We start from the raw sequence: 26160 nt of genomic DNA, 5'->3' as shown, positions 1-26160 counted from the left end.
ATTTTTTGACTACTTGACCGGAGTCCATGTTTGTTTCTCTCACTCCCCAGACCTGCCATCCTAAAACCATCCACCTACACGCCTGTACCATTTCCCTCATGAGCTCTGTCAGGCCTTCCCCGCCCGCCTCCTCCCTGCATATTATTCACTCGTCAGCCACTTTCCCCATACTGTATACCGGTCCACGTCCTTTGTGCAGTTGTCAGATCATCATAGTTTCAATGCAGTTTTATGTCTGCCTGTTACCTACCTGCTGTTAAATATCTGTTAAATACATTTTATGTTGCTAAGAAAAACAATTAACGTACTGTACCCTATTACTAATCTTACAACAAGCTCCCAATGCAAAAATATTCACTTTTAGTCAGCTAAAACATTCAACTATTGATATGATTAACACTGCCACACTGGGAATTAATGTTTCAGATTATACTGACACTACATGAATGCAGCACAAAAGCCCTGACACAAAGTCAACAAAAGTGAAAAACAATTTGTGCATCAGCCCTGTGACGAACACAAACGCACTGAGCTGAAAACATAACTTCCTTGGCAGAGGTAATGACAGAAGCATGTTGGATTATACTTTCAGATGAAGTCATGACAATGAACACAATGATTGTCTGATAGTGAACATGATTCATGAAGGTTTGAAAATATAAACATATAAGAACAACGCTGTTTCTCCAGTCTGTCTCTACAGTATTTTAGTATCACAAGAGTCAGGCCGAAGTATCTTAAAGGTAACAATGAGTTTGATAGATTTTCTAAACCAGGGGTAAAAGAAGGCATAGATCACTGGGTTTAGACAAGAGTTAAAATACATTAGCCAGACTGCAACAAGTGAGGATGAACTACTGACTTTAATATCCTCACTGCTCGGGGATGGAGAGTAATATATAAATGAACAAAATAGAAAGACAACTACAGTAATACCGAGAGTCCTGGCTGCTTTCATCTCAGATTTCTTAGCAGTTCCACCAACTGAACGCTGGAGTGTAACAGCTGCAATATGAGAGCGCATGGCTCGAGCCTGAGACACAGCCACCACAAATACTCTCATATACAGAACTATGATGACAGTAACAGGGACAATAAAGGAAAAGACAAAAACAATAGGTCCTGTGATATAGTCAACAACAAATACACACTCTCCATAGCAGGAATTATATGAATCAGGTTGTCTCAGAAAGTCCTTTGCAATTAGACAATTATAGAGAAAAGAGCAAATCCAACACAGACAAACACAGACTTTTGTTCTGTTGAGAGTAACTCTGGTGGTGTAACGTAGAGGGTCACAAATAGCCAAATAACGATCAATTGATATGAGCACCATGTTTCCAACTGAAGAAGAGATAATGATAAAATGTACAACATAATACAGAGCACACATTAGGTCACCCAGGAACCAGCAAGCATCTGTTAAAATGATTCCAAAAGGCATTAGCAGGAGGCCCACGAAGAAGTCTGAGACAGCCAGGGAGAGGATGAGGAGGTTGGTGGGGGTGTGGAGCTGCCTGGAGAGGAAGAATATCATTACGTATAAGGTTATCATCAATAGTAGCTTGTTAGTAACAGCAGTAGAACAAAGGACATTCTTATTGTCATGAAATTATTCAAAATGTTATGTCACACAACATCATATTTGAATACTTAATATTTCAAAAGAGAATTAATATTAACTAAAACATTCATATGTAAAAGAAGACATGTAGGCCTAATTATTTTAAACATCTAATATGAAAATATATAATCGTAGGCTGAAAGTATGTCTCTGCCTGAAGTGGGAGATAGAGATGATGACCAGCAGGTTGAGAGCTACAGTGGGCAGAGAGATGAAGGACACCACGGTGTAAGTGAGCATGGCATGTAACTGAGCTGGCATGGGTTTCCTGCAAGAATTGTTGAGTTGTGGAAAGCAGAGTTCAGCTCCTTCTGAAGTCTCCATCTGCAGAGGGAGGTGGTGAGAAGCTGCTGTGTTCTGGCAAAGCTCTCTGTTATACAGCTGATTTATCTCTTCTCGTCTCTCATGCCAGACTATTGCTATTTTCTTCTCCAGCAAAGACTGAAGTCCCTCCTCTGTACTTTGTTTTCTGTAGTTACTAAGGCAATGTCAGCCGTGTGTCGGCCGTGTCTGAAAACAGTGTGACCCTAGAGGTGTTGACCCCACGGCATCATGATTCTGATAGTGAACGTGATTCATGAAGGTTTGAAAATATAAACATATACGTTGTTTCTTCAGCCATTACACCTTTTGAATTTACTTCTGTGACTCAATTACAACAGTATAGCAAAGATTGGTGACTCCAACCCTACATTATTACCGAATATTATGATATCTTTAATTGGACAAACCAACAGGAACTGAATGAAGAATGTTAAGCTACAAAAAGTTTACAACCCCATCCTCCGTGTTTCAGGAATATCAGACATTCATGATCATGACCTGTAATGTAATCATAGATAAGGAAAACACACACAAAGACTTACACAAGTTAAAACAAAGAAATATTTGAATGCAAAATAGAATCAATTTTATTTGGCCTTTCACGCTGAGCTAGTTTTAATAATAGGAAGGTAATAGATCTGTGGTGGATTATGCCATTGAATTTCGCACCAGAGGCCGCCTGAGTAACTGTAACTCGGCGGCCCAGTACGACGCCTACCTTCGAGGTCTAGCGGATTATATTAAAGATGAACTTGTATCTTTTGATATATCCTTTTCACTGGATGGGGTAATCGAGCTCACTTCCAGGATGGACTAGCGCATCCAGACCAGGAGACGGGAGCGACAACGTGGAGGGAGCCTACCGGAGAGCTCGCAGGCTCTAGCAGTCTTCATTGACTCTGATGCAGACGTCAACATTATTGATGAAGATATCGCTCTACAGTTGGGAATAAATCGGGCTCCCTTACCTCGTCCTGTTCCAGCCAACGCATTAGACGGCCATATTCTGAAGACGGTAAGTCATCGGATTATCCGTCCCTCTTCTTGCCCCGAAGAGGCGGGTTTCTTCTTTGTGGAAAAGAAAGATACATCACTGAGGCCCTGCATCGACTACAGGGGCTTGAATGACATTACAGTAAAGAACCGCTATCCTTTACCTACAGGGTGTGACTATTTTCACCAAGTTAGATTTAAGAAACAGCTACCATACCTTAGGGAAGTGGGTTGGGATTTGTCCACTGCCCATTGACAAATTTCGCCGAAATACATTGGAAGTGTACAAGACAAAGACCTTCCCTTACAGATGATATCAAAATTCACAACACAACTGAAAATACTACTTTAAAATGACACAGTATAATTATTTATTACTTGTTAATCATGTTAAAAAATGTCAGCTCAAAATTGTCTGTGAGCCATATCGCGTCATCGAAAGAGCCATACATCGCTCGCGAGCCATATGTTCCCGACCCCTGGTCTACAGAGTCATCTCCACAATGCTAAGTGTGAGGAAGCTGAAACTCGGTGTGTACTATCCCCCTAGGACCATGAATAAACATACATTTCAAGATGATTGGACAATCTTGGTTAGCTGTAGCTAGGTAGCTCTAAAGCTAAACTAGCTCGGATTTGCTTGAAACTCCCCCTTGGACCATGAATAAACACTCAAGATGATTGGACAATGTTTAATCATTGTTGCCTTTGATCTTTATATGGCAAAGAAGTTAAAAAATGAAACTTATTCTGATTTGAATCAAAACAGGTACACCTTGAGGGCAGTGCCCAAGGATTTTCCATTTCACCTGAATTGGAAGACGTGCAAAGGCCCAAAAGTACCGGGCGGCCCCTAATTTGGTGTGTAGACTCTCACTGAAGTCCTGGTTGAGTATGGGAAGTTTCGTGGCCCTCACACAATCTCTCCTTTTCCATTTGCAATTCTACTTAGGGTCTCAGATTATCCCACACTAGTTCCACATCTCAAAGTATTTATAGAACCCCACGGGAAGCTGTACATTTGCCATTGGAAATTAATGGGCAGAAAGTAAGGGAATATTCCCATTTAATGTTATTGGAAATGGACAGTCCATATTTCAGCCAAAATAGCTTTAAATTAGCTTTGGACATTAGTTGGGGCACCTCATATGGACACAATCAAAGAGAATCCGGAGAGTCAACCTGCTCATTCCTTCACACGGCTACTTCCTTTCAGGGGCCACGTGGCGAGGCCAAGGTTACTCTATTCAGGAGTTCTCAGAGATCACCTGCTGTGATTTTAATATCAAAATTCACAACACAACTGAAAACAGGGCCTTATTTGATTGGAGATCACAGAGGTCAGTGTCGATGGTGGACAGGGTCATATCTCCACAATGCTAAGTCTGAGGATATTAAAACTAGCAGGCATCTGCACAATGATAAGAGTGAGGATGCTGAAACTCGGTGTGTAATATTCCCCTAGGACCATGAATAAACGCTGTGAATTTCAAGATGATTGGACAATCTTGGTTAGCTTTAGCTATGTAGCTAAAAACCTAAACTAGCTCTGATTTGGCTGAAACCTATAATGTACTATCCCCCTAGAACAATGAATAAGTGCTATGAATCTCAAGATGATTGGACAATATTTAGGTTTTGTACTAAGTAGCTAAAAACCTAAACTATCTCTGATTTGGCTGAAACCTAGAATGTAGTATCCCCTAGGACAGGGGTCGGGAACCTTTTTGGCTGGGAGAGCCATAAAAGCCAAATATTGTTTTTATGTATTTCCTTGAGAGCCATATATTTAATAAATTTGAACGAAACTTTATGCTGAAATCGCTCCCACTCAGCAATGACACCGAGGCACACAGGATTAATAAAATGGGCGATGATACAGAGGAGCAGCTGTGTGTCATCCTCCAGGACTCTTATTTCAGCATTCAGCTGGATGAGACAACCACCTCAGACAACAACGCCCTGCTGATGGCCTATGTCCGCTATAGGGCCTCCAACACAAAGGAGATGGCTGAGGAATTTTTGTTTTCTAAATATTTCGAAACCGACACCAAGGGCCAGACCATTTTTAATGGGCTTCATGCGTATTTGGAAGAGAAGTCAATTCCCATTAGCAACATCCTATCATGCGCCACTGATGGTGCTCCCTCCATGGTTGGCAGGTACCGTGGCTTCACTGCTCTGCTGAAGGAGCAGGTCCCGCACGTCCTCGCAGTCCACTGTGTCTTGCACCGCCACAACCTTGTGGCCAAATCTAAAAGTCCAGCTCTTCACGATTCACTTAATATAGCAGTCAAGGCAATAAACAAAATATAAGCCCGTGCCCTGAATGACAGACTGTTCCGACAGCTGTGTCAGGAAAATGATGAGACATTTGAGCGTCTTCTTTTCCACACAAATGTCCGCTGGCTCTCAAAAGGAAACTGCCTTGCTCGTTTTTGTGAGCTGTTTGACAGCATCGTGGAGTTCATGGGGCAGGTTGATGCAGATCTCGGGGAAAAGGTAATGTCCAGCCGCTGCGACATCATTGAACTTGCAGACTTTTTTGAAAAAATTAACGAAGTCACACTAAAGCTGCAAGGAAATGGCATAACCCTGGTCCAGTTCAAGGGCAGTCATCCACAGTCTCACCTCCAGGCTGGATCTGTACAGGCAGAGCATGGGCAGGAGGCAGTTTGCTCATTTCCCACAGCTGATCAAGGTGATACTTAATTTCAGAAACATCACTAAATAGATATAATAGGCCCACTGTTATTACAATTAGGCTAATATATTGCATGTCTTTGAATACATTATGTTGTAATGTTTATTATATTGACTTGTCTAAAATATGGGCCCAGGGTGTAATATGTGAAAAAATCATGAAATGTTTTTATTCGGGAAAATGAATCTCCAATTTCGGAACTTAAACCTAAAATAATGAACAAATATTTTAATATATTTTCTTATTTAACTCATCAAGTATTCTAGCGGGATATTTTCACTGGCTTACCCTTTCCTCATGTGGAAACATATGGACTGAAGTCATGCAAAACAAAACATGCAAGAATTAAATAACTATTTCAGTCACATGGAAAGCAACACTCAGACAGGCGTGCTTTTCCACCGGCAATAACTACCATTCAAATTTTGTCCACTTCTCATTAAGGAAAAGCCCTCTGACCTTGCATACGTGTTTCACCTCCCACTACAATGTACTCGAAGATCTACTTCCCTTACAAATGTTCTGGATCCGGGAGGGAGATGAATGGAAGACTGCCTTGAATACCACGTCTGGACACTATGAATATTTGGTAAGGTCTTTTGGACTTACCAAATATGCACCATCCGTTTTCCAGGCCTTGGTGAACAACGTGCTTTGGGACATGTTGAACAGCCACGTGTTTGTTTATCTGGATGACATTCTAATCTTTTCCAGGACCCTGAAGGAACATGTACATCATGTTCAGGCTGTCCTCCAGCATCTCCTAGAGAACTCTCGGTATATAAAGACAGAAAAGTGCAAATTTCACACCTCTGTCTCCTTCCTGGGATATATTGTGGGACGGGAGTGTACAGATGGACCCCACCAAGGTGACAGCTGTCACTTCATGGCCTGTTCCGGACTCTCCCAAACAGCTGCAATGATTCCTGTGGTTCGCCAACTTCTACCGAAGATTCATCTGCGGCTATAGCACCGTGGCTGCCCCACTCACGGCCTTAACTCAGAAACTTAAAATTCGGTTTACCTCCGCCCTCATCCTCCAAGTACCGGATTCAGAAGGTCAATTTGTCGTGGAGGTGGATACCATCGATGTGGTGGAAGAAGCCATCCTTTCCCAGCAATCCGTCAACGATCAGAAACTTCACCCCTGTGCCTTCTTCTCAAGACGGTTGATTCCGGCAGAGTGGAACTACGATGTAGGGAACCGGGAACTACTGGCGGTTAAGCTGGCGTTAGAGGAGTGGCGTCACTGGCTCGAGGGGACGAAGGTACCTTTTCTGATATGGACCGAACTTGGAATATATTCAGTCGGCCAGAAGACTAAACTCCCGTCAAGCTCTGTTTTTTACTAGATTACATTTTTCTCTCTCCTACCGACCTGGTTCCCGGAACGTCAATGCCGACGCCCTGTCTCGTCCATTTGGAGAGGGAGGGAAATTCACCAGAGTACCTGACACCATCCTCCCGACCTCCCCTGTGATCGCCACACTCACCTAGGAGGTAGAGGAAAGGGTAAAGGCCGCCCTAGAAAACCAGCCCAGTCCTAGCACCTGCCCTCCTAATCGGCTGTTTGTGCCTCAGGCCCTGAGGTCCGACGTCCTTCTGTGGGCCCACATCTCCCGACCCTCCTACCACCCAGGGATCCAAAGCACTCGAGGGGTTCTGTAGCAGAGATTCTGGTCGTCCACTCTGGAAGAGGACCTACAGGCATTTGTCAACGCATGTCCAGTCTGCAGTCAGCACAAGCCTTCTCATTGGGCTCTTGCTGGTTTCCTGCAACCTCTGCCAGTTCCCCATTGTCCCTGGTCACACATCTCTCTTGAATTTATTAGCGGTCTGTAACCGTCCAAATGACACACTGCCATCCTGACATTGGTGGATTGGTTTAGTAAAATGGCTAATTTCGTACCTCTGCCCAAACTCCTGTCGGCCAAGGAAATGGCAGAACTTATAATAATAACGCCATTTCGGCTAACCGCTGCTGCACTAAGGCACACCCCTATCTGCTGGGCCAGAAGGTTCCATTATGGGTGGAATCGAAGTTAGCGGCATTCGAGATTCTGAATGTCATCAACCCAGTGGCAGTAAGACTCAGGCTACCCCGTGCCATGCGGATCCACCCGACTTCACGTTTCTAAGATTAAGCTGGTTCATTAGAGTTCGCTGTTTCCAGCTGCTCCACCACCTCCTCGGTTCATTGATGGCGACCTCACCTATACGTTTCGCCGCCTGCTCCGTTCTCGTCGCAGTGGAAGAGGTCCCCAGTATTTGGTGGCCTAGGAGGGATACAGGCCTTAAGAGGGGTCATGAATCCCGGCTCGACATGTTCTGGATACCCGGCTCATCAGAGAGTTCCACCAACATCAGCCTGATCAACCGGCTAGACCCACCACACCGGTAAACAGGGACATGATTGAGACTTTTTCTTCCCCTTCTTTGGGCTTATCCGATGAGGATAATGAGGAGCTATCTTTGGACGAGGGCAAAGATTCTCAGGGAGGAGAGGAGGGGGAAGCTGACAGGATAATTTCTGATGAGTACTGGCCCGGAGGGAGGGCCCAACAGCGAGAGCCTGGTGGCCGGGTTTGCCACGGAGCCTGGTCGGGCACCGCCTGAAGGAGCTACGTGGTGCCTCACATTCATCAATGCTGTGGGCCCACCACTCATGGGAAACACCACTGGGGTCGGGTGAGCTGTCACACGAGTGGCAGTGATGGTCAGGGACTGCTGTTTGTGCCTAGGCCCCAAACAGCAGTTCGGAGTGTTTGGCTTTCTTGAAATCCCTGCAGAGGATCTTTTTAGACATCCCTGTGAAGGTTTGGGGCATTGAACCTGTTCAAATGTTCAAAACCTCTATTGCTGAAGCTGCGGTGAGGAGATTTGCTCTCAAAGTCTTAGGTGCCTCAAGGGGCGGTAAACCTCAAACACCGTGAGTCCTTCCGGGTTATGTTATCCAGGAGGACTCCGGAAATAATTGCAGGGTACCGACGGACTCGAAGGGCGACAGCCTCTGTCCTGGTAAAGGCAAAGCAGTGAGTGTGGGAGAAGTTTGGAGAAGCTATGGAGAAGGACTTTCGGTCGGCACCAAGGTGCATCTGGAAAACCGTATGGCACCTCAGGAGGGGGAATCAGTGAACCATCCGAGCTGTGTACAGCAAGGGTGGGACCGTGTTGACTTCGACTGAGAAGGTGGAAGGAGCACTTTGAGGAACTCCTGAATCCAACTAACACGCCGTCTATGGTAGAGGCATAGTTGGATGCTGATGGGAGACCATCGTCAATTTCCCTGATGGAGGTCACTGAGGTAGTCAAACAACTCCGAGGGTGGTTCCCCTATTCAAAAAGGGGGAGCAGAGAGTGTGTGCCAACTACAGGGGTATCACACTTCTCAGCCTCCCTGGTAAAGTCTACTCCCAGGTACTGGAAAAGAGGGTTCAGCCGATAGTCGAACCTCTGATTCAAGAGGAACAATGCGGATTTCGTCCTTGCGGTGGAACAACGGACCAACTCTTTACTCTCGCAAGGATCCTGGAGGGGGCCTGGGAGTACGCCCATTCAGTCTGCATGTATTTTGTTGATCTGGAGAAGGCGTATGACCGGGTCCCCTGGGTGATACTGTGGGAGGTGCTGCGGGAATTTGGGGTGAGGAGGTCACTTCTGAGGGCCATCCAATCCCTGTACGCCCAAAGTAAGAGTTGTGTCCGGATATTCGGCAGTAAGTTGGACTCGTTCCCAGTGAATGTTGACTTCCGCAAGGGCTGCACTTTATTACCAATCCTGTTTGTGATTTTCATGGACAGGATATCGAGGCGGAGTCGTGGAAGAGAGAGGTTGCAGTTCGGTGGCCTGAGGATCTCATCGCTGCTCTTTGCAAATGATGTGGTCCTTATGGTATCATCGGTCTGTGACCTTCAACAGTCACTGCATCGCTTCGCAGCCGAGTGTGAAGCGGTTGGGATGAGGATCCGCACCTCAAAATCTGAGGCCATGGCTCTCAGCAGGAAGCCGGTGGATTGCCTACTCCGGGTAGGGAATGAGCTCTTACCCCAAGTGAAGGAGTTTAAGTATCTCAGGGTCTTGTTCGCGAGTGAAGGGACGATGGAGCGAGAGATTGGCCGGAGAATCGGAGCAGCGGGAGCTGTACTGCAGTCGCTTTACAGCATCTTTGTGGAAAAAATATGGAAAAAAACACATTAGAAACACAACTACAACAATACCTAGAGTCCTGGCTGCTTTCATCTCAGATTTCTTAGCAGTTCCACCAACTGAACGCTGGAGTGTAACAGCTGCAATATGAGAGCGCATGGGTCGAGCCTGAGACACAGCCACCACAAACACTCTCATATACAGAACTATGATGACAGTAACGGGGCCAATAAAGGTAAAGACAAAGTCAATAGCTCCTGTGATATCGTTAAGAACAATTACACACTCTCCATAGCAGGAATTATATGAATCAGGTTGTCTCAGAAAGTCCTTTAAAATTAGACAATTATAGAGAAAAGAGCAAATCCAACACAGACAAACACAGACTTTTGTTCTGTTCAGAGTAACTCTGGTGGTGTAACGTAGAGGGTCACAAATAGCCAAATAACGATCAATTGATATGAGCACCATGTTTCCAACTGAAGAAGATGTAATGACAAAATCTGCAACATAATACAGAGCACACATTAGGTCACCCAGGAACCAGCAAGCATCTGTTAAAAGGATTCCAACAGGCATCAGTAGGAGGCCCACGAAGAAGTCTGAGACAGCCAGGGAGAGGATGAGGAGGTTGGTGGGGGTGTGGAGCTGCCTGGAGAGGAAGAATATCATCACGTATGAGATTATCATCAATAGTAGCTTGTTAGTAACAGCAGTAGAACAAAGGACATTCTTATTGTCATGAAATTATTCAAAATGTTATGTCACACAACATCATGTTTGAATACTTAATATTTCAAAAGAGAATTAATATTAACTAAAATATTCATATGTAAAAGAAGACATGTAGGCCTAATTATTTTAAACATCTAAAATGACAATATATAATCTTAAAAGTATTTCTCTGCCTGAAGTGGGAGATAGAGATGATGACCAGCAGGTTGAGAGCTACAGTGATCATAGAGATGAAGGACAACAGGGTGTAATTGAACATGGCCTCTGACTGAGCTGGCATGGGTTTCCTGCAGGAATTGTTGAGTTGTGGAAAGCAGAGTTCAGCTCCTTCTGAAGTCTCCATCTGCAGAGGGAGGTGGTGAGAAGCTGCTGTGTTCTGGCAAAGCTCTCTGTTATACAGCTGATTTATCTCTTCTCGTCTCTCATGCCAGACTATTGCTATTTTCTTCTCCAGCAAAGACTGAAGTCCCTCCTCTGTACTTTGTTTTCTGTAGTTACTAAGGCAATGTCAGCCGTGTGTCGGCCGTGTCTGAAAACAGTGTGACCCTAGAGGTGTTGACCCCACGGCATCATGATTCTGATAGTGAACGTGATTCATGAAGGTTTGAAAATATAAACATATACGTTGTTTCTTCAGCCATTACACCTTTTGAATTTACTTCTGTGACTCAATTACAACAGTATAGCAAAGATTGGTGACTCCAACCCTACATTATTACAGAATATTATGATATCTTTAATTGGACAAACCAACAGGAACTGAATGAAGAATGTTAAGCTACAAAAAGTTTACAACCCCATCCTCCGTGTTTCAGGAATATCAGACATTCATGATCATGACCTGTAATGTAATCATAGATAAGGAAAAAACACACAAAGACATACACAAGTTGAAACAAATAAATATTTGAAGGCAAAATACAATTAATTTTATTTGACCTTTCACGCTGATCTAACATGTTATAATAATAGGAAGTTTTTCTGAATGTTGAGTTTGATACAGGAAATGAGGGTTTGTGGAGGTGTCACCTCTCTTCCCGCTCCTTACTCCCGTTGCTCACACCGTGACGAAACATATCCGTACTGTCCTGCATTAGTTCGATGCTCTGTGTTTAGTGTCCTGTAAGTCTGTAACTTGTATGGTGCTGTTGCCATTTGATCAGGTCTCTCTTGAAAATGAGACCCTGTTTCTTAATGAGTTTTCTTTACCTGTATAAATAAAGGCTAAAAAATCAATAAAAATAAATGCTATTTCACTCATTTGTGTATAAAGGTATACATATGCATATATATATATATATATATATATATATATATATATATATATATATATATATATAGGTATAGGTATAGGTATATTAGTTTGTCATAGGAACACAGGTTGGCATCTATTTTGTTGAGTGATTGTTTAATTAATTTGAATTCAATTGATAAGGGTTTTATTCAGTGGTTTGTCTCAAATGTTTGGTGCAATTCTGCACCTGAAACAGAGCAACTTTCAAATACAAAAGAATTAAACATGCGAAGTAAGCATATCAACTCTAATCCTGTGAAAAGGACAAATAAATCAAATCAGATAGCTTCACAAAAAGGAGTGATCAGCTCCAGTGATACTGGACCCCTCGACAGAAGTCTATAAGACTACAAGCAAGCCACAGATTGCCTCTTCTCATGTTTCTTCTTCTTACCGCTTCTCCTCACCGCTTCTCCAGCCCTGGTATTGAACTTACGACCTTTTGGTTTGGAAGGCGTATCACCACCCGCTACCAGCACTGGGCCGGGCCCACTCTGCCAATCTTCCAAGATCGGCCGAGGTCGGGCGTGTTCAGGGTGGTATGGCCGTAACCCGCTATCATCGACCCTCCAGGGCCCAGTCTACTGCAAGAGACCAGAACCAGGTTACCAGCAGCATTGTGTTTCTGATGACTTGATTCTGTCCAGCTGTCTGATCCCAAGCTGAGCCACTCCCACTCTTCGCCTGACTCATTTCGAAGTTGGCATCCTTCATACAGTGGAGCCACTGAAGCAGGGCATGGTCCAACTAGAGGGTGAAGGCACGTCGCAGAAGATAATGACGCAAGGTGCCGCACCTGCCTGCCACCTAAATGGTACCCCAGATACCGTACCTCCCTTCGCCCAACCGCACACTTCTTCGGGTTAGCCGTGAGCCACGCTCTCCTTTGGGACTCTTGCACTTCCCCCAACTGCTGCACATGCTTCCTCCACGTCTCGCGGTGGATGATGACATCATCTAGGTAGGCCGCAGCGTGTGCAGAATGGGGACGCAGCACCCGGTCCATGAGCCGCTGGAACGTGGCTGGGATTCCAAATAACTCGAATGGAAGCATCACAGATTGGTACAATCTGTACGGAGTGGAAAGGGCTGTTTTTTTCCTTGGACTCTGGAGACAGAGGAATCTGCCAGTAGCCCTTGGTTAAATCCAGTGTCGTGTAAAAACTAACCGTGCCCAGCCGATCCAGCAGTTAGTCGACCCAGGGCATCGGGTAGGGATCGAATTTGGACACCTCATTCACCCTGCGATAGTCCACACAGAACCACACTGACCCATCGGGTTTGCACCAGCATGCCGGGGAAGAAACAGCCGCTGTTGGACTCTTCTATTACCCCCATCTCTAGCATGGCCAGAAGCTCCGGCTGAACAATTTTCTTCTTGCATTCAGGCAGCCGATAGGGCCGTGACCACACCAAGGCCTGCAGAACAAACAAAGGAAAGACAACAAATATGGCAGATTCAAACATTGTCGCCAGCACCTCTGCCATTTACCTGTATTCTCTGAACAAAAAATGTAGGCGGGAATTTTGAACATCTTTGTTCTATCTGAACACATGTATTGAGACCAGAAGCTAAGAACTATATTTAATAGCAAATCGTAAAATATATTGTACGTGATCTGTGCAGGATAATAGTGTCGGGTTAGAAAAGGGGGTTAGTTTTACATGCAAGGCCTTGTGTCTGCGTGAAGCAATACTAACATCAACTTAGCAGGCTAGGCCGAAGTGGAGGACTTGAAAAAAAACGGTTTACCTGCTAAATATAGACTCGCATTGAAACCTGACATACCTGTCAATTAACAGATTAACCTAAACAAAGCATGAGACTTGTTCCTTTGCGTTCCGTATGTGCAGGTCAGCCACTTGAATCTTTACATTGTTCCAAGTTTGGCTGTAGTTTCTTGTTAACTTTATTGTGGAACGGATTTGTTCCAAAAACACTCCAGAGTGGTTCTCAATGTTTCACTTTTTGGTTGTCCTCCAACATTTACAGGTCAAATAGAATAAATCTTTAGTGTATTATTTTAGTTAAGGTACACTGGAGGGATTTTGTTGGCTATGGTCTGATTAGTGAGAGATTGTGTGATATTCCCCTGTTAGGGCTCACCTGTGGAGAAGTCAGTACATGTGCTGTACACAGTTTCAGAACTACCTGATTAAGATGATGAATAATGAAGTCAACCAATCAAAACAGGTCATTATTAGAGTTGATTTAATGTTCATTGTGTGTCTTTTGGGCTAACATTACATTAGTGAAATGTAAATGTCCATCATCTAGTTGTGTTAAAATGGAATACCTTACCAGTACTCAGTTTTTTGTCTGTTATAACTTGTTATTATTATTACTACTATTATGTACACTTTGAGTCAGTTTAATCTTGATGGTGCGTTCACACCAGATACAAAGCTAATGCCAAGACAGCAATAAACGTGCTTAAATGCATTGAATACCACAACGCAAATGAAGCAATGCAAATTAAGCAACGCAAATGAAGCAACGCTTCATACGCAAAGAGGCAAAATGCAAGGAGAACAACGGAACAACCAATTTCCTTCGGCCTGCACCCAGGCCTGTGTCAGGTTCACAGATAAAGACACTGGAACCATAACATTATTCAGCCTGGATCTTCCACAACCCACAGAATCACCAGAAGGTTAAGTAACCATCTGTGGACTGACTGTTAACTCGGCCTATCACAGCTTCCAAGACTGTTTAGCTTTAACTTCTGTCAACCTCCCTGCTAAGTTGATGTTGGTATTGCGTCACGCAGACACAAGGCCTTGCATGTAAAACTAACCCCCTTTTCTAACCCGACACTATTATCCTGCACAGATCACGTACAATATATTTTACGATTTGCTTTAAATATAGTTCTTAGCTTCTGGTCTCAATACATGTGTTTAGATAGAACAAAGATGTTCAAAATTCCCGCCTACATTTTTTGTTCAGAGAATACAGGTAAATGGCAGAGGTGCTGGCGACAATGTTTGAATCTGCCATATTTGTTGTCTTTCCTTTGTTTGTTCTGCAGGCCTTGGTGTGGTCACGGCCCTATCGGCTACCTGAATGCAAGAAGAAAATTGTTCAGCCGGAGCTTCTGGCCATGCTAGAGATGGGGGTAATAGAAGAGTCCAACAGCGGCTGTTTCTTCCCCGGCATGCTGGTGCAAACCCGATGGGTCAGTGTGGTTCTGTGTGGACTATCGCAGGGTGAATGAGGTGTCCAAATTCGATCCCTACCCGATGCCCTGGGTCGACTAACTGCTGGATCGGCTGGGCACGGTTAGTTTTTACACGACACTGGATTTAACCAAGGGCTACTGGCAGATTCCTCTGTCTCCAGAGTCCAAGGAAAAAACAGCCCTTTCCACTCCGTACAGATTGTACCAATCTGTGATGCTTCCATTCGAGTTATTTGGAATCCCAGCCACGTTCGAGCGGCTCATGGACCGGGTGCTGCATCCCCATTCTGCACACGCTGCGGCCTACCTAGATGATGTCATCATCCACAGCGAGACGTGGAGGAAGCATGTGCAGCAGTTGGGGGCAGTGTTAGAGTCCCAAAGGAGAGCCTGGCTCACGGCTAACCCGAAGAAGTGTGCGGTTGGGCGAAGGGAGGTACGGTATCTGGGGTACCATTTAGGTGGCAGGCAGGTGCGGCACCTTGCGTCATTATCTTCTGCGACGTGCCTTCACCCTCTGGTTGGACCATGCCCTGCTTCAGTGGCTCCACTGTATGAAGGATGCCAACTTTGAAATGAGTCAGGCGAAGAGTGGGAGTGGCTCAGCTTGGGATCAGACAGCTGGACAGAATCAAGTCATCAGAAACACAATGCTGCTGGTAACCTGGTTCTGGTCTCTTGCAGTAGACTGGGCTCTGGAGGGTCGATGAGAGCGGGTTACGGCCATACCACCCTGAACACGCCCGACCTCGGCCGATCTTGGAAGATTGGCAGAGTGGGCCCGGCCCAGTGCTGGTGGCGGGTGGTGATACGCCTTCCAAACCAAAAGGTCGTAAGTTCAATACCAGGGCTGTACCATTGTACCCCTGAGCAAGGTACTTAACCCTGAGTTGATCCAGGGAGACTGTCCCTGTAGTTAGTTCACTGTAAGTCACTCTGGATAAGAGCGTCTGCTAAATGACCTGTACTGTACTGTACTGCTGAGAAGCATTTGTTTCGCAGTGTCTGTTGGACAATAAACTGTTTGTTTTCCCCATCCCTTCTCTCCTTCTGTATTTTTTACCTGGCTGTGGACACAACCTCCACAACCACCCATCTAAAGGAACAATTGATAGCCATAATTAATGTAGACTTATAGTTTGAAGGCTTCTACAGAGTTCTGGCCCGGTGTACACTGAAGTGACATTTCATACACACACAAATTACGGGATCAAGTTCTTTATAAATGATCTGTTTATTGTACTAATAACTATAAAACTAAACTATTAAAAAGTAAGATAAATGTTTATTAAATGATGAATGACATGAAAATGTATTGTTACACCTGCCGGTTTTGATCAACAGATGTGAAGTTGGAGCAGGTTGAGTTAGGACCTTGGCATTTTGGACATTGATGCCAACCTGTGTTCCTATGACAAACTAATATACCTATATATATATATATATATATATATATATATATATATATATATATATATATATATATATATATGCATATGTATACCTTTATACACAAATGAGTGAAATAGCATTTATTTTTATAGATTTTTTAGCCTTTATTTATACAGGTAAAGAAAACTCATTAAGAAACAGGGTCTCATTTTCAAGAGAGACCTGATCAAATGGCAACAGCACCATACAAGTTACAGACTTAGAGGACACTAAACACAGAGCATCGAACTAATGCAGGACAGTACGGATATGTTTCGTCACGGTGTGAGCAACAGGAGTAAGGAGCGGGAAGAGAGGTGACACCTCCGCAAACCCTCATTTCCTGTATCAAACTCAACATTCAGAAAAACTTCCTATTATTATAACATGTTAGCTCAGCGTGAAAGGTCAAATAAAATTAATTGTATTTTGCCTTCAAATATTTATTTGTTTCAACTTGTTTAAGTCTTTGTGTGTTTTTTCCTTATCTATGATTACATTACAGATCATGATCAGGAATGTGTGATGCTTCTAAAACACGGAGGATGGGGTTGTAAATGTTTTGTAGTTTAATATTCTTCATTCAGTTCCTGTTGGTCTGTCCTATTAAAGATATCATAATATTCTGTAATAATGTAGGGTTGGAGTCACCAATCTTTGCTACACTGTTGTAATTGAGTCACAGAAGTAAATTCAAAAGGTGTAATGGCTGAAGAAACAACGTGTATGTTTATATTTTCAAACCTTCATGAACCACGTTCACTATCAGAATCATGATGCCGTGGGGTCAACACCTCTAGGGTCACACTGTTTTCAGACACGGCCGACACACGGCTGACATTGTCTTAGTAACTACAGAAAACAAAGTACAGAGGAGGGACTTCAGTCTTTGCTGGAGAAGAACATAGCAGTAGTCTGGCATGAGAGACAAGAAGAGATAAATCAGCTGTATAACAGAGAGCTTTGCCAGAACTCAGCAGCTTCTCACCACCTCCCTCTGCAGATGGAGACTTCAGAAGGAGCTGAACTCTGCTTTCCACAACTCAACAATTCCTGCAGGAAACCCATGTCATCTCAGTTACATGCCATGCTCGCTTACACCCTGTTGTCCTTCATCTCTCTGATCACAGTAGCTCTCAACCTGCTGGTCATCATCTCTATCTCCCACTTCAGGCAGAGACATACTTTCAGCCTAAGATTATATATTTTCATATTAGATGTTTAAAATAATTAGTCCTACATGTCTTCTTTTACATATGAATGTTTTAGTTAATATTAATTATCTTTTGAAATATTAAGTATTCAAACATGATGTTGTGTGACATAACATTTTGAATAATTTCATGACAATAAGAATGTTCTTTGTTCTACTGCTGTTACTAACAAGCTACTATTGATGATAACCTCATACGTGATGATATTCTTCCTCTCCAGGCAGCTCCACACCCCCACCAACCTCCTCATCCTCTCCCTGGCTGTCTCAGACTTCTTCGTGGGCCTCCTACTGATGCCTGTTGGAATCCTTTTAACAGATGCTTGCTGGTTCCTGGGTGACCTAATGTGTGCTCTGTATTATGTTGCAGATTTTGTCATTACATCTTCTTCAGTTGGAAACATGGTGCTCATATCAATTGATCGTTATTTGGCTATTTGTGACCCTCTACGTTACACCACCAGAGTTACTCTGAACAGAACAAAAGTCTGTGTTTGTCTCTGTTGGATTTGTTCTTTTCTCTATAATTGTCTCATTTTCAAGGACTTTCTGAGACAACCTGATTCATATAATTCCTGCTATGGAGAGTGTGTAATTGTCCTTAACGATATCACAGGAGCTGTTGACTTTGTCTTTACCTTTATTGACCCCGTTACTGTCATCATAGTTCTGTATATGAGAGTGTTTGTGGTGGCTGTGTCTCAGGCTCGAGCCATGCGCTCTCATATTGCAGCTGTTACACTCCAGCGTTCAGTTGGTGGAACTGCTAAGAAATCTGAGATGAAAGCAGCCAGGACTCTAGGTATTGTTGTAGTTGTGTTTCTAATGTGTTTTTTTCCGTATTACTCTCCATCACTGAAAGGTGAGGATATTGAAGTCAGTAGTTCATCCCCACTTGTTGCACTCTGGCTGCTGTATTTTAACTCTTGTCTAAACCCAGTGATCTATACCTTCTTTTACCCCTGGTTTAGAAAATCTATCAAACTCATTGTTACCTTTAAGATACTTCGGCCTGACTCTTGTGATGCTAAAATACTGTAGAGACAGACTGGAGAAACAGCGTTGTTCTTATATGTTTATATTGTCAAACCTTCATGAATCATGTTCACTATCAGATAATCATTGTGTTCATTGTCATGACTTCATCTGAAAGTATAATCCAACATGCTTCTGTCATTACCTCTGCCAAGGAAGTTATGTTTTCAGCTCAGTGTGTCTGTGTGTTTGTCACAGGGCTGATGCACAAATAGTTTTTCACTTTTGTTGACTTTGTGTCAGGGCTTTTGTGCTGCATTCATGTAGTGTCAGTATAATCTGAAACATTAATTCCCAGTGTGGTAGTGTTATTCATGTCAATAGCTGAATGTTTTAGCTGAGGAGTATCAGTGAATACTTCTGCTTTGGGATCTTAGTGGAAGATTAGTAACAGGGTATAGTATATTAATAGTTTATTTTTTGCCTTAAGGACTTAAGAAAAGACAACCGCAGTGGTAAGAGAATCCCAATGCACTTATGCTTTGTAATTATGATATGAATGCTGATGTTATTGAGGTGGGTCTGTCGTAGTGAAACTTCAATTTCTCTGAAGAATAAATGATTGTATAAAAATAATTAAATAATACTTTCTGCAATATGTGCATACTATGTTAGGACTACACATTTACAATACAATTGTACAGTTCATCATTCTTAAGTTTCAACATGTTAAAAAAACCTTAAAAATATATATACAGCGAAAGAAACACCATGTTATTCAGTAAACACCTTGAGATGTTGAAGTGTGCTCAGGTCAGGCAAGTCAGAGAATTAAATTCCCCATCAGAAAACCTGCGTTAGCAGAAAGACTAGACATAAAGGCCCAAAACTATTGCACTCATATCTGGATGAGCTCATCTTCAATGTGTGGCATGTAAAAGCGCTTCAAATTTGGACACAACTTCAAATCATAACTGAAATTGTTCTTGTATATCTAATGTGTTTCTATGTGCACATAGTAGAAGTTAATCATCATGGCTTTCTGCAAGAAAAATCCTTAAGTTTAAGCAACAAAACTGCTTAGTTTGGTTTAGGAAAAGATGAAGGTTTGGGTTAAAATACATCCCTTTTGACAGAAAGCCCTGAAGGCTAACTTTCATGTGCTTGCCTTACATAACAATAATTAAAAACTAATTAAGTTTAAGTGATGCAACCTGATTTAGAAAATCACTAGTTTCAAACTATAGAAGAATTTACAAAGAAGTAAGGCTTCATAATGGATTTATGAAAAGCTGGTGTAACCTGATCCTGGTTAAGACGCTTTGTGTACATCTGTTTGCATTTAGTTTTGAAAGTAAGCCATATCCAGTTTGTGTGTTTACACTCAACACCCAAGACAAATGTACAGTCACATTCCTATCTGCAATGAGCACCAACAATAACTGAGGTGAGAGCTGGAGTGGAGGGTGTGCAGCCTGGTGATGGAAGAGGAGTCACAGCACTGCCTCTTTTCTGTCATCATATTTTTTGGGAGGTCACACAAAACACACATTGCATAACTCCAAGTCAGTTGTGATCATCTGAAAGGTCAGAGATTAAAATAGACATCATATTTAATGACGGCCTACATATAATATTTATTATTATAATTATTATTATTATTATTATTATTATTATTTTGGTTTGAATGTGACGACATGTTCAGCTCATATTTACTATATTTCTCATTTTAACAGAATGTATTGTTCTCGCTCACGAATGGATTCCAATTTCATCTTTTTCATTCATTTAAAAAGGTATAATACGTATTATTTACGCATTAAAATGTCTAAAAATGAGTAGACCTGTTATATATTTTGTACTAAAATGATCCAAAATGTTTTTTAACAACTTTCAGACACAGAGAAGGTTTGAAAATTAATAAATCATTTACGGCAGTAGCGACTCCACTGAAGTCACAGGTTACAGAAGTGCATACGTTTGGGTCCCTTACTGTCGTATTTGTCTTATAAACAACACCTAGGAGTTTGGAAAATGTGTAGTTACACAATTAAACAACAATAATCAATTACACTTTAGGAACCACTGGGTTTACTAACTTGAGAGTCTGCATCCGCTCAGGTCTGTGATGACGCCCTTATTGGTATCAGCTGTCTTGAATGTCTGTTTAGAAACTGTAAGGCTATTGACTCGTGCATCTGCCTCCTGGAAAGTGCCCGAAAAACATAGTAGTAACTGTCTAAGACTCTTGAATCCAGGCTTTTTTAATACATTGTGTCAGGTTCATGTAGCCAAAATGAACATCTTATAGAAAATTGAACACACACTGACAAAATAAATAGAGGAGGCTCTTCGGATGCATCTATTACATGCATAGAAAATGTCGCAATATGAAAGAAAATCCTTTCTTCTGATTGGTCATGCGGTTTTTTGATAGCCTACAGTGGTATGTACGTTGTGCTGACGATGTGTCACATTGTGTCACATCTTGCACGTAAATTTCTTTATTCCTTTTACATTCGAAGGAGCCTTGTCTACTTTTTCAGTGGGATATTTCCCAACCTTTTGTGGGTCGCCTGACGTCTTATAATCGACCAGGGCGGGATACCGATTGAGCCCCTGAATTGGGACGCAGCTTTTGGTCCGCCTCATTATCCATAGTACAGTTAAGTGTCAAATCATCCATATTTCTCTAAATATTATACTGTACTTATACTTACAAGATCAACATTTGTGTATCCAGAATGTGTCCTGATTGCCAGAATTGCTTGTGACCCAAAGTTGCCAAGTTCAACTTCTTCAATCTGACAACAGGAAATGGACACGAAGATGTAGACGACTGAGAAAAACGTTTAAAAAAAGGCTATGATTTTAAATATGTATGTATATGTATTATTATTATTAATATGTATTATTGTTAATATGAATATGTATTATTATTATTACTATTTAACATCTGATAGTAACACTGGTCAACACTGAAATTGAAAAACACTCACTTCCGATTGTTGACTATCTTTCAAAGGTATTATGTTGATAGGCTCCCAGCATGCTTAAGGTTTGGCAGAAGATGATGAACCCCGGATCCAGTGGGTATTTCTTTATTAAGCACTGCCAGGTCGCCTCTGTCAGCTGTCCCTCCAGACATCAAAATACAGTCATTTTTGATTCCAGGTTGGTATAAGCCATTGAAGCAAACAGCAAATCTGTTAGCATTGAAGGCCAACTGTTGGAAGACAACAAATAAATACAATTACTATTAGCAATAAGAACAGTTTAGACTTGAGAAGCCTTGTTCTGATTCTTGCCAGTGCCCAAATAGTGAATCTTTATGCATGGAAAAAGACCAAACACAGAGTTCAATGCATTTGAATCACTCACATAGACTTTGTCATATTTCTGTCCATAATAGGTGATGGGGCATGAAGAGATGTTCATCTCCCCAGAAGTGGTAAATGTCTGGTTTGTTGCAGCAGTACCTGAAGATATGGAGACACATTACACACAAGTTAACATTTTGTGTAGGCTTATTGCTCAGTTGTTTAGTATGCATTAATGTCCCTTACAATAAAGGACAATCAAGTTGAGCCTCTTCACCATATAGCCTCACTATTTTGAAGTTGGAACAGTAGTTAGACATTTTGGGAAATATGCAATATGCTTTCTTACCAAGGGTTAAAGGAGGAGATCGATACCACTGTCATGTTCGCTGAATATGTAGATGGAGTCAGCCGTTAGTTAGCTTAGCTTAGCATCAAGACTGGAAGACGGAGAAACAGCTGTGTATAAGCATTAAAAAAAAATCTTGTTTTCTCGTTAGCACAGTAAAGAAATTCTCACAGTATTCTTTTGAGTCCTTCAAACTGGCTTCAGTCATGGAACATTCCAGTTTCCAAATGATCTATATTTACCTGAGAGATGCTGATGCAGACTGTGATAACACCTTGCACAATGTAAGGTCCATCCATCCATCGTCTACCTCTTTGTAAGGTGTCAAATGTATTTCAGTGTCGGTATAAGATTAATTTTGGAGGAGCACAGAAACATATTTAGCTGAGTTATGGGTTAGAATCTGTTATACACTGTATTAATACATTGTCTTTTGTAACATATCATGAAGAAATGCAGATTAAATAGTCTCATATTCAATGACAATCTTAAAACATTCAATGTATATAATAAAGTATAGACAAATCAAAATCAAATAAACAAATAAAAACATAATTTAATAACTGGTAACAGTTTGGGTTTAGGTTGAAATAAATTGTCAGTTATTTGGTCCACAAAAGCGAGTCTGTGTTGTGTCTGTATTTAGTTTTACATTACGCAGTTTAGATTCTCGTTTGCTCAATAAAACAAGCAGCGAAAACAAAGAAAGAAAGATTGATAATAAGTATAATTTAGCATGTTCCTCTTGTTTTAAATTTAACTCTATTTCTACTCTGCTTTTACATTTGTGCCATACATGTTGAGGACAAAAGTGCAAAGACACCTAGAGACTTTTAGAAGGAATCTCAACTTAATACGCATAATGAGCAAATACAAAAGTCATGCAATCATGAGCTTGAGCTTCAACTGGTTACACATGTGATGTGTTCAAACCAATAGAGATGTGGTCTGGAATGTAACATGGCAGGAAAAGGTTTGACAGGTCTATTATAAGTGCTGTCACTGATGAGTTTTACCTCCAGGGAAGAACTCTGACAGGTCTAAAGCCCTGGTGTGGCCAGTCAGTCACAAACTGAGCACCAAACAATAGTTGAGCCGCTTTAGAGAGTTACCACATCACGTTATGAACTCCAAATCCCAGAAAGATGGAATAACAGTTTTGTTTATGGGCATGAGTGAATATGTGTGAGCCATGATCAGGACTGAAGTTAGTTAAAAGATTTAACTTAGTGAAAGTGGAAAATAATGTTAACGACAGTTTTTGACACGGACATTTTTGTCCTAGAACATCAGAGCAACTTTTTTAAAGTGAGGCACAACCTTCAAAAAAAATGTTTTGTCTATATTATTTCCTAAAAAAGATTTTTCACCTGGTTTTCTTACCCTCTGGAGCAGTGTTACTCATTACGCCACTTGCCAAGCTTTAATTGGTGGCTCGCAGGGCAGGAGGCTAAATAAAGGGGTGATAGATATGATTATGGAGTCAATACAGATATTTCATAAAAACAAGCAGGGCTATTACATATAACACATTAAAACACAGTGTCTGCTCTATTAGCCTACACATAATACAAATAATGGATAATAATAATTGATAAAGATGCAAATATAGACTAGAAACAAGATATTTAAACTTGCTCAGCGGAACACTGAATCACTGCGGAGCTGCCAGTTCTGGCGCTCTATCAGCGCTACAATAGCGAATGTGCTCTTGGACGGGTAGATACGTGGTGGGCTAGTATAGAAATAAATAAACTTAAGCTCATTAAATGTTAACATAAGCATGCTTATGAATATGGACATTTGCTAAAAAATAATTTATATCGCTAAATTTGTACATTTAAATTGGAGGATACTACGACTAGCCTGGCACTTCAAACTCACGTTAGTTTGGCTCCGGTCGACTCGTTTCACCATTACATGCTAGTTCGCGTGTGATTCTACAGACGTAAAATGGATCGATTTCATATTAAAAAAGGTTGCACACCAGTTGGACAGAAACAAAGCGTGACAAACGAGGAACATTAAGATTTGTCTTTGGAGCATCAAACCAAAGCGGAATCGAGAGGAAGATGCTGGAGATGTGGTTTGTGGACAGACAACAGCTGCACCCATTAAAAAAAGAAAGGTAGGAGTCATACAAGACGAGTAAAGGGAATTTCAAGACAAGTGGACAGAGGAATTTGTATTTGTCCTCCGTGAGTCGAACCCTTTGTGCTTGATGTACAAACACACCCTCTCTGGTTTTAAGCTAAGTCATTTGGAGCGGCATTTCTAAACGACGTACAATAAAATAGAGCAGCTTTCTTCTGTTTCTGGACAACAAAGGCTCAAACACAGGACAACTAATACGGCTGAACGATTAACTGAGGCATCCTTTGAAATCACATGGATTGTGAAACTGCTTTATGGCTTCAGCAGAAATATTGGTTTAAGAGTTTGACAACATCATCCCAGTATTAAGGTAATCCTGCTTGTATTGAATGCATTGGTTGGCTGCATTGCATATTGTATGTTCTGGGTGGGATGACAGATTAATAAGCAGACGTGCTTTTTATGACTGGATGTAGCTTTTCATACTTTGCGGTAAAAGTGGCTCTCCTATTGACTTTGTCCTCTCAATGTGGCTCTCACGTAAAAAATAGTGAAGACCACTGCTCTGGAGGAATTGAAGGAGAGCAGGGATGTGAAGCAGCTGTGAGAAGTTTCACTGGATGCTTCATACTGATTTGTCTGTCGTGCCTCTCTGTGTGGACGACACAGCACACTGTCTGTGTATATGCATCGTAGAACATCTTGTTTTCTAAAGATATTTTAAAATCTTGTTTAATGTTAGCCACTCTTAGCTAACATGCTCTGTTTTTCCCACAATCCTTTCGTAATTCGTAGGACGGATCAATGTTTGGATTTCTAAGTTCCAAAGTATTGAGAAAAGAAAGAGATTTGACACAAACATCGACAGTAGATTCAGAAATAAAGTAATATAATGACCACACACATGAAAAAAGGAGTAAAGCACATGTAGGCTATAAATGCAGGCGATCATGTTGTCCTATTCATAATGTTGGCCCTCCCTGTGATTGAGTTTGACACCCCTGGACTGCTTGCTTTGCGCAGTTTCTCCTCAGCTGTTTCTCCCCCCCCCCACACACACCGTGCGCACACAGTTACTGTCAGAGACGGAGCAGAGGAAAGGAGAGGGGAGAACTAAAACAAAATCCGCTGCTAAATGTTTTACTTTAAAATGACACAGTATAATTATTTATTACTTGTTAATCATGTTAAAAAATGTCAGCTCAAAATTGTCTGCGAGCCATATCGCGTCAACGAAAGAGCCATATATGGCTCGCAAGCCATAGGTTCCCGACCCATACCCTACGCCATCAGGTTACGGGTGGGAAAACTCTGATCGTTGTTTGTGCCTAGGCCCCAAACAGCAGTTCGGAGTGTTTGGCCTTCTTGGAAGGATCTTTTTAAACATCCCTGTGGAGGTTTGGGCATTGAACCTAAGTGGGCGATGTTCAAAACCTCAATTGCTGAAGCTGCGGTGAGGAGATGTGCTCTCAAAGTTTCAGGGGCCTCAGGTAAAGCAGTTGTTTTACCTGAGTAAAACAACTGCAGTATTATGTTTAACTTTAGCTGAAAAAACGTTATCCGCCACTAAACACACAGAAGAAGAAAACAGGAACAATAACACAGAAGAGACGAAAACATATGGATGAGAGTCACAGTGAACGGGAGATGCACTTGTACCTGCCAAACAAGTTAAAACTTTATGCAAGTACCTGCCAAATGGGAGGAGACCTTCCCTTATTTAATAAAAAGCAGAGCCGGGCAAACTTATACTTTTTTGTATTGCACTCGGCGGAA

At 42.0% G+C, this 26160-nt stretch overlaps 2 protein-coding genes and 1 pseudogene across 2 annotated transcripts; 2 read left to right on the top strand and 1 right to left on the bottom strand.

The window, feature by feature from the left end:
- Nucleotides 1–697: 697 nt before the first annotated feature.
- LOC115026452 (trace amine-associated receptor 1-like) lies at nucleotides 698–1864 on the bottom strand. Its single transcript, XM_029459299.1, has 2 exons — nucleotides 1779–1864; nucleotides 698–1517 (listed from the first exon to the last, which is right to left on the bottom strand). The coding sequence occupies exons 1-2, from the start codon at nucleotides 1862–1864 to the stop codon at nucleotides 698–700; spliced, it is 906 nt and encodes a 301-aa protein (XP_029315159.1).
- Nucleotides 1865–4753: 2889 nt separating this feature from the next.
- Nucleotides 4754–7313, top strand: LOC115026451 (protein ZBED8-like; annotated as a pseudogene).
- A 10123-nt stretch (nucleotides 7314–17436) lies between these two features.
- On the top strand, nucleotides 17437–18687 carry LOC115026420 (trace amine-associated receptor 13c-like). The gene is made up of 2 exons (XM_029459259.1): nucleotides 17437–17606; nucleotides 17868–18687. The coding sequence occupies exons 1-2, from the start codon at nucleotides 17437–17439 to the stop codon at nucleotides 18685–18687; spliced, it is 990 nt and encodes a 329-aa protein (XP_029315119.1).
- Nucleotides 18688–26160: the final 7473 nt, after the last annotated feature.

Source organism: Cottoperca gobio, chromosome 21 (assembly GCF_900634415.1).
Source record: "Cottoperca gobio chromosome 21, fCotGob3.1, whole genome shotgun sequence".
Classification (NCBI taxonomy): Eukaryota; Metazoa; Chordata; class Actinopteri; order Perciformes; family Bovichtidae; genus Cottoperca; species Cottoperca gobio.
This window is presented reverse-complemented; position numbering and strand designations above follow the sequence as displayed.

What these genes read in the sequence shown, in the direction of transcription:
- LOC115026452 (XM_029459299.1), bottom strand. Translation starts at nt 1,864, where the DNA reads ATGCTCACTTACACCGTGGTGTCCTTCATCTCTCTGCCCACTGTAGCT. An exon ending in ATCTCTATCTCCCACTTCAG is followed by an intron (nt 1,518 to 1,778) that starts GCAGAGACATAC and finishes CTTCCTCTCCAG; the next exon opens with GCAGCTCCACACCCCCACCA.
- LOC115026420 (XM_029459259.1), top strand. Translation starts at nt 17,437, where the DNA reads ATGGAGACTTCAGAAGGAGCTGAACTCTGCTTTCCACAACTCAACAAT. An exon ending in ATCTCTATCTCCCACTTCAG is followed by an intron (nt 17,607 to 17,867) that starts GCAGAGACATAC and finishes CTTCCTCTCCAG; the next exon opens with GCAGCTCCACACCCCCACCA.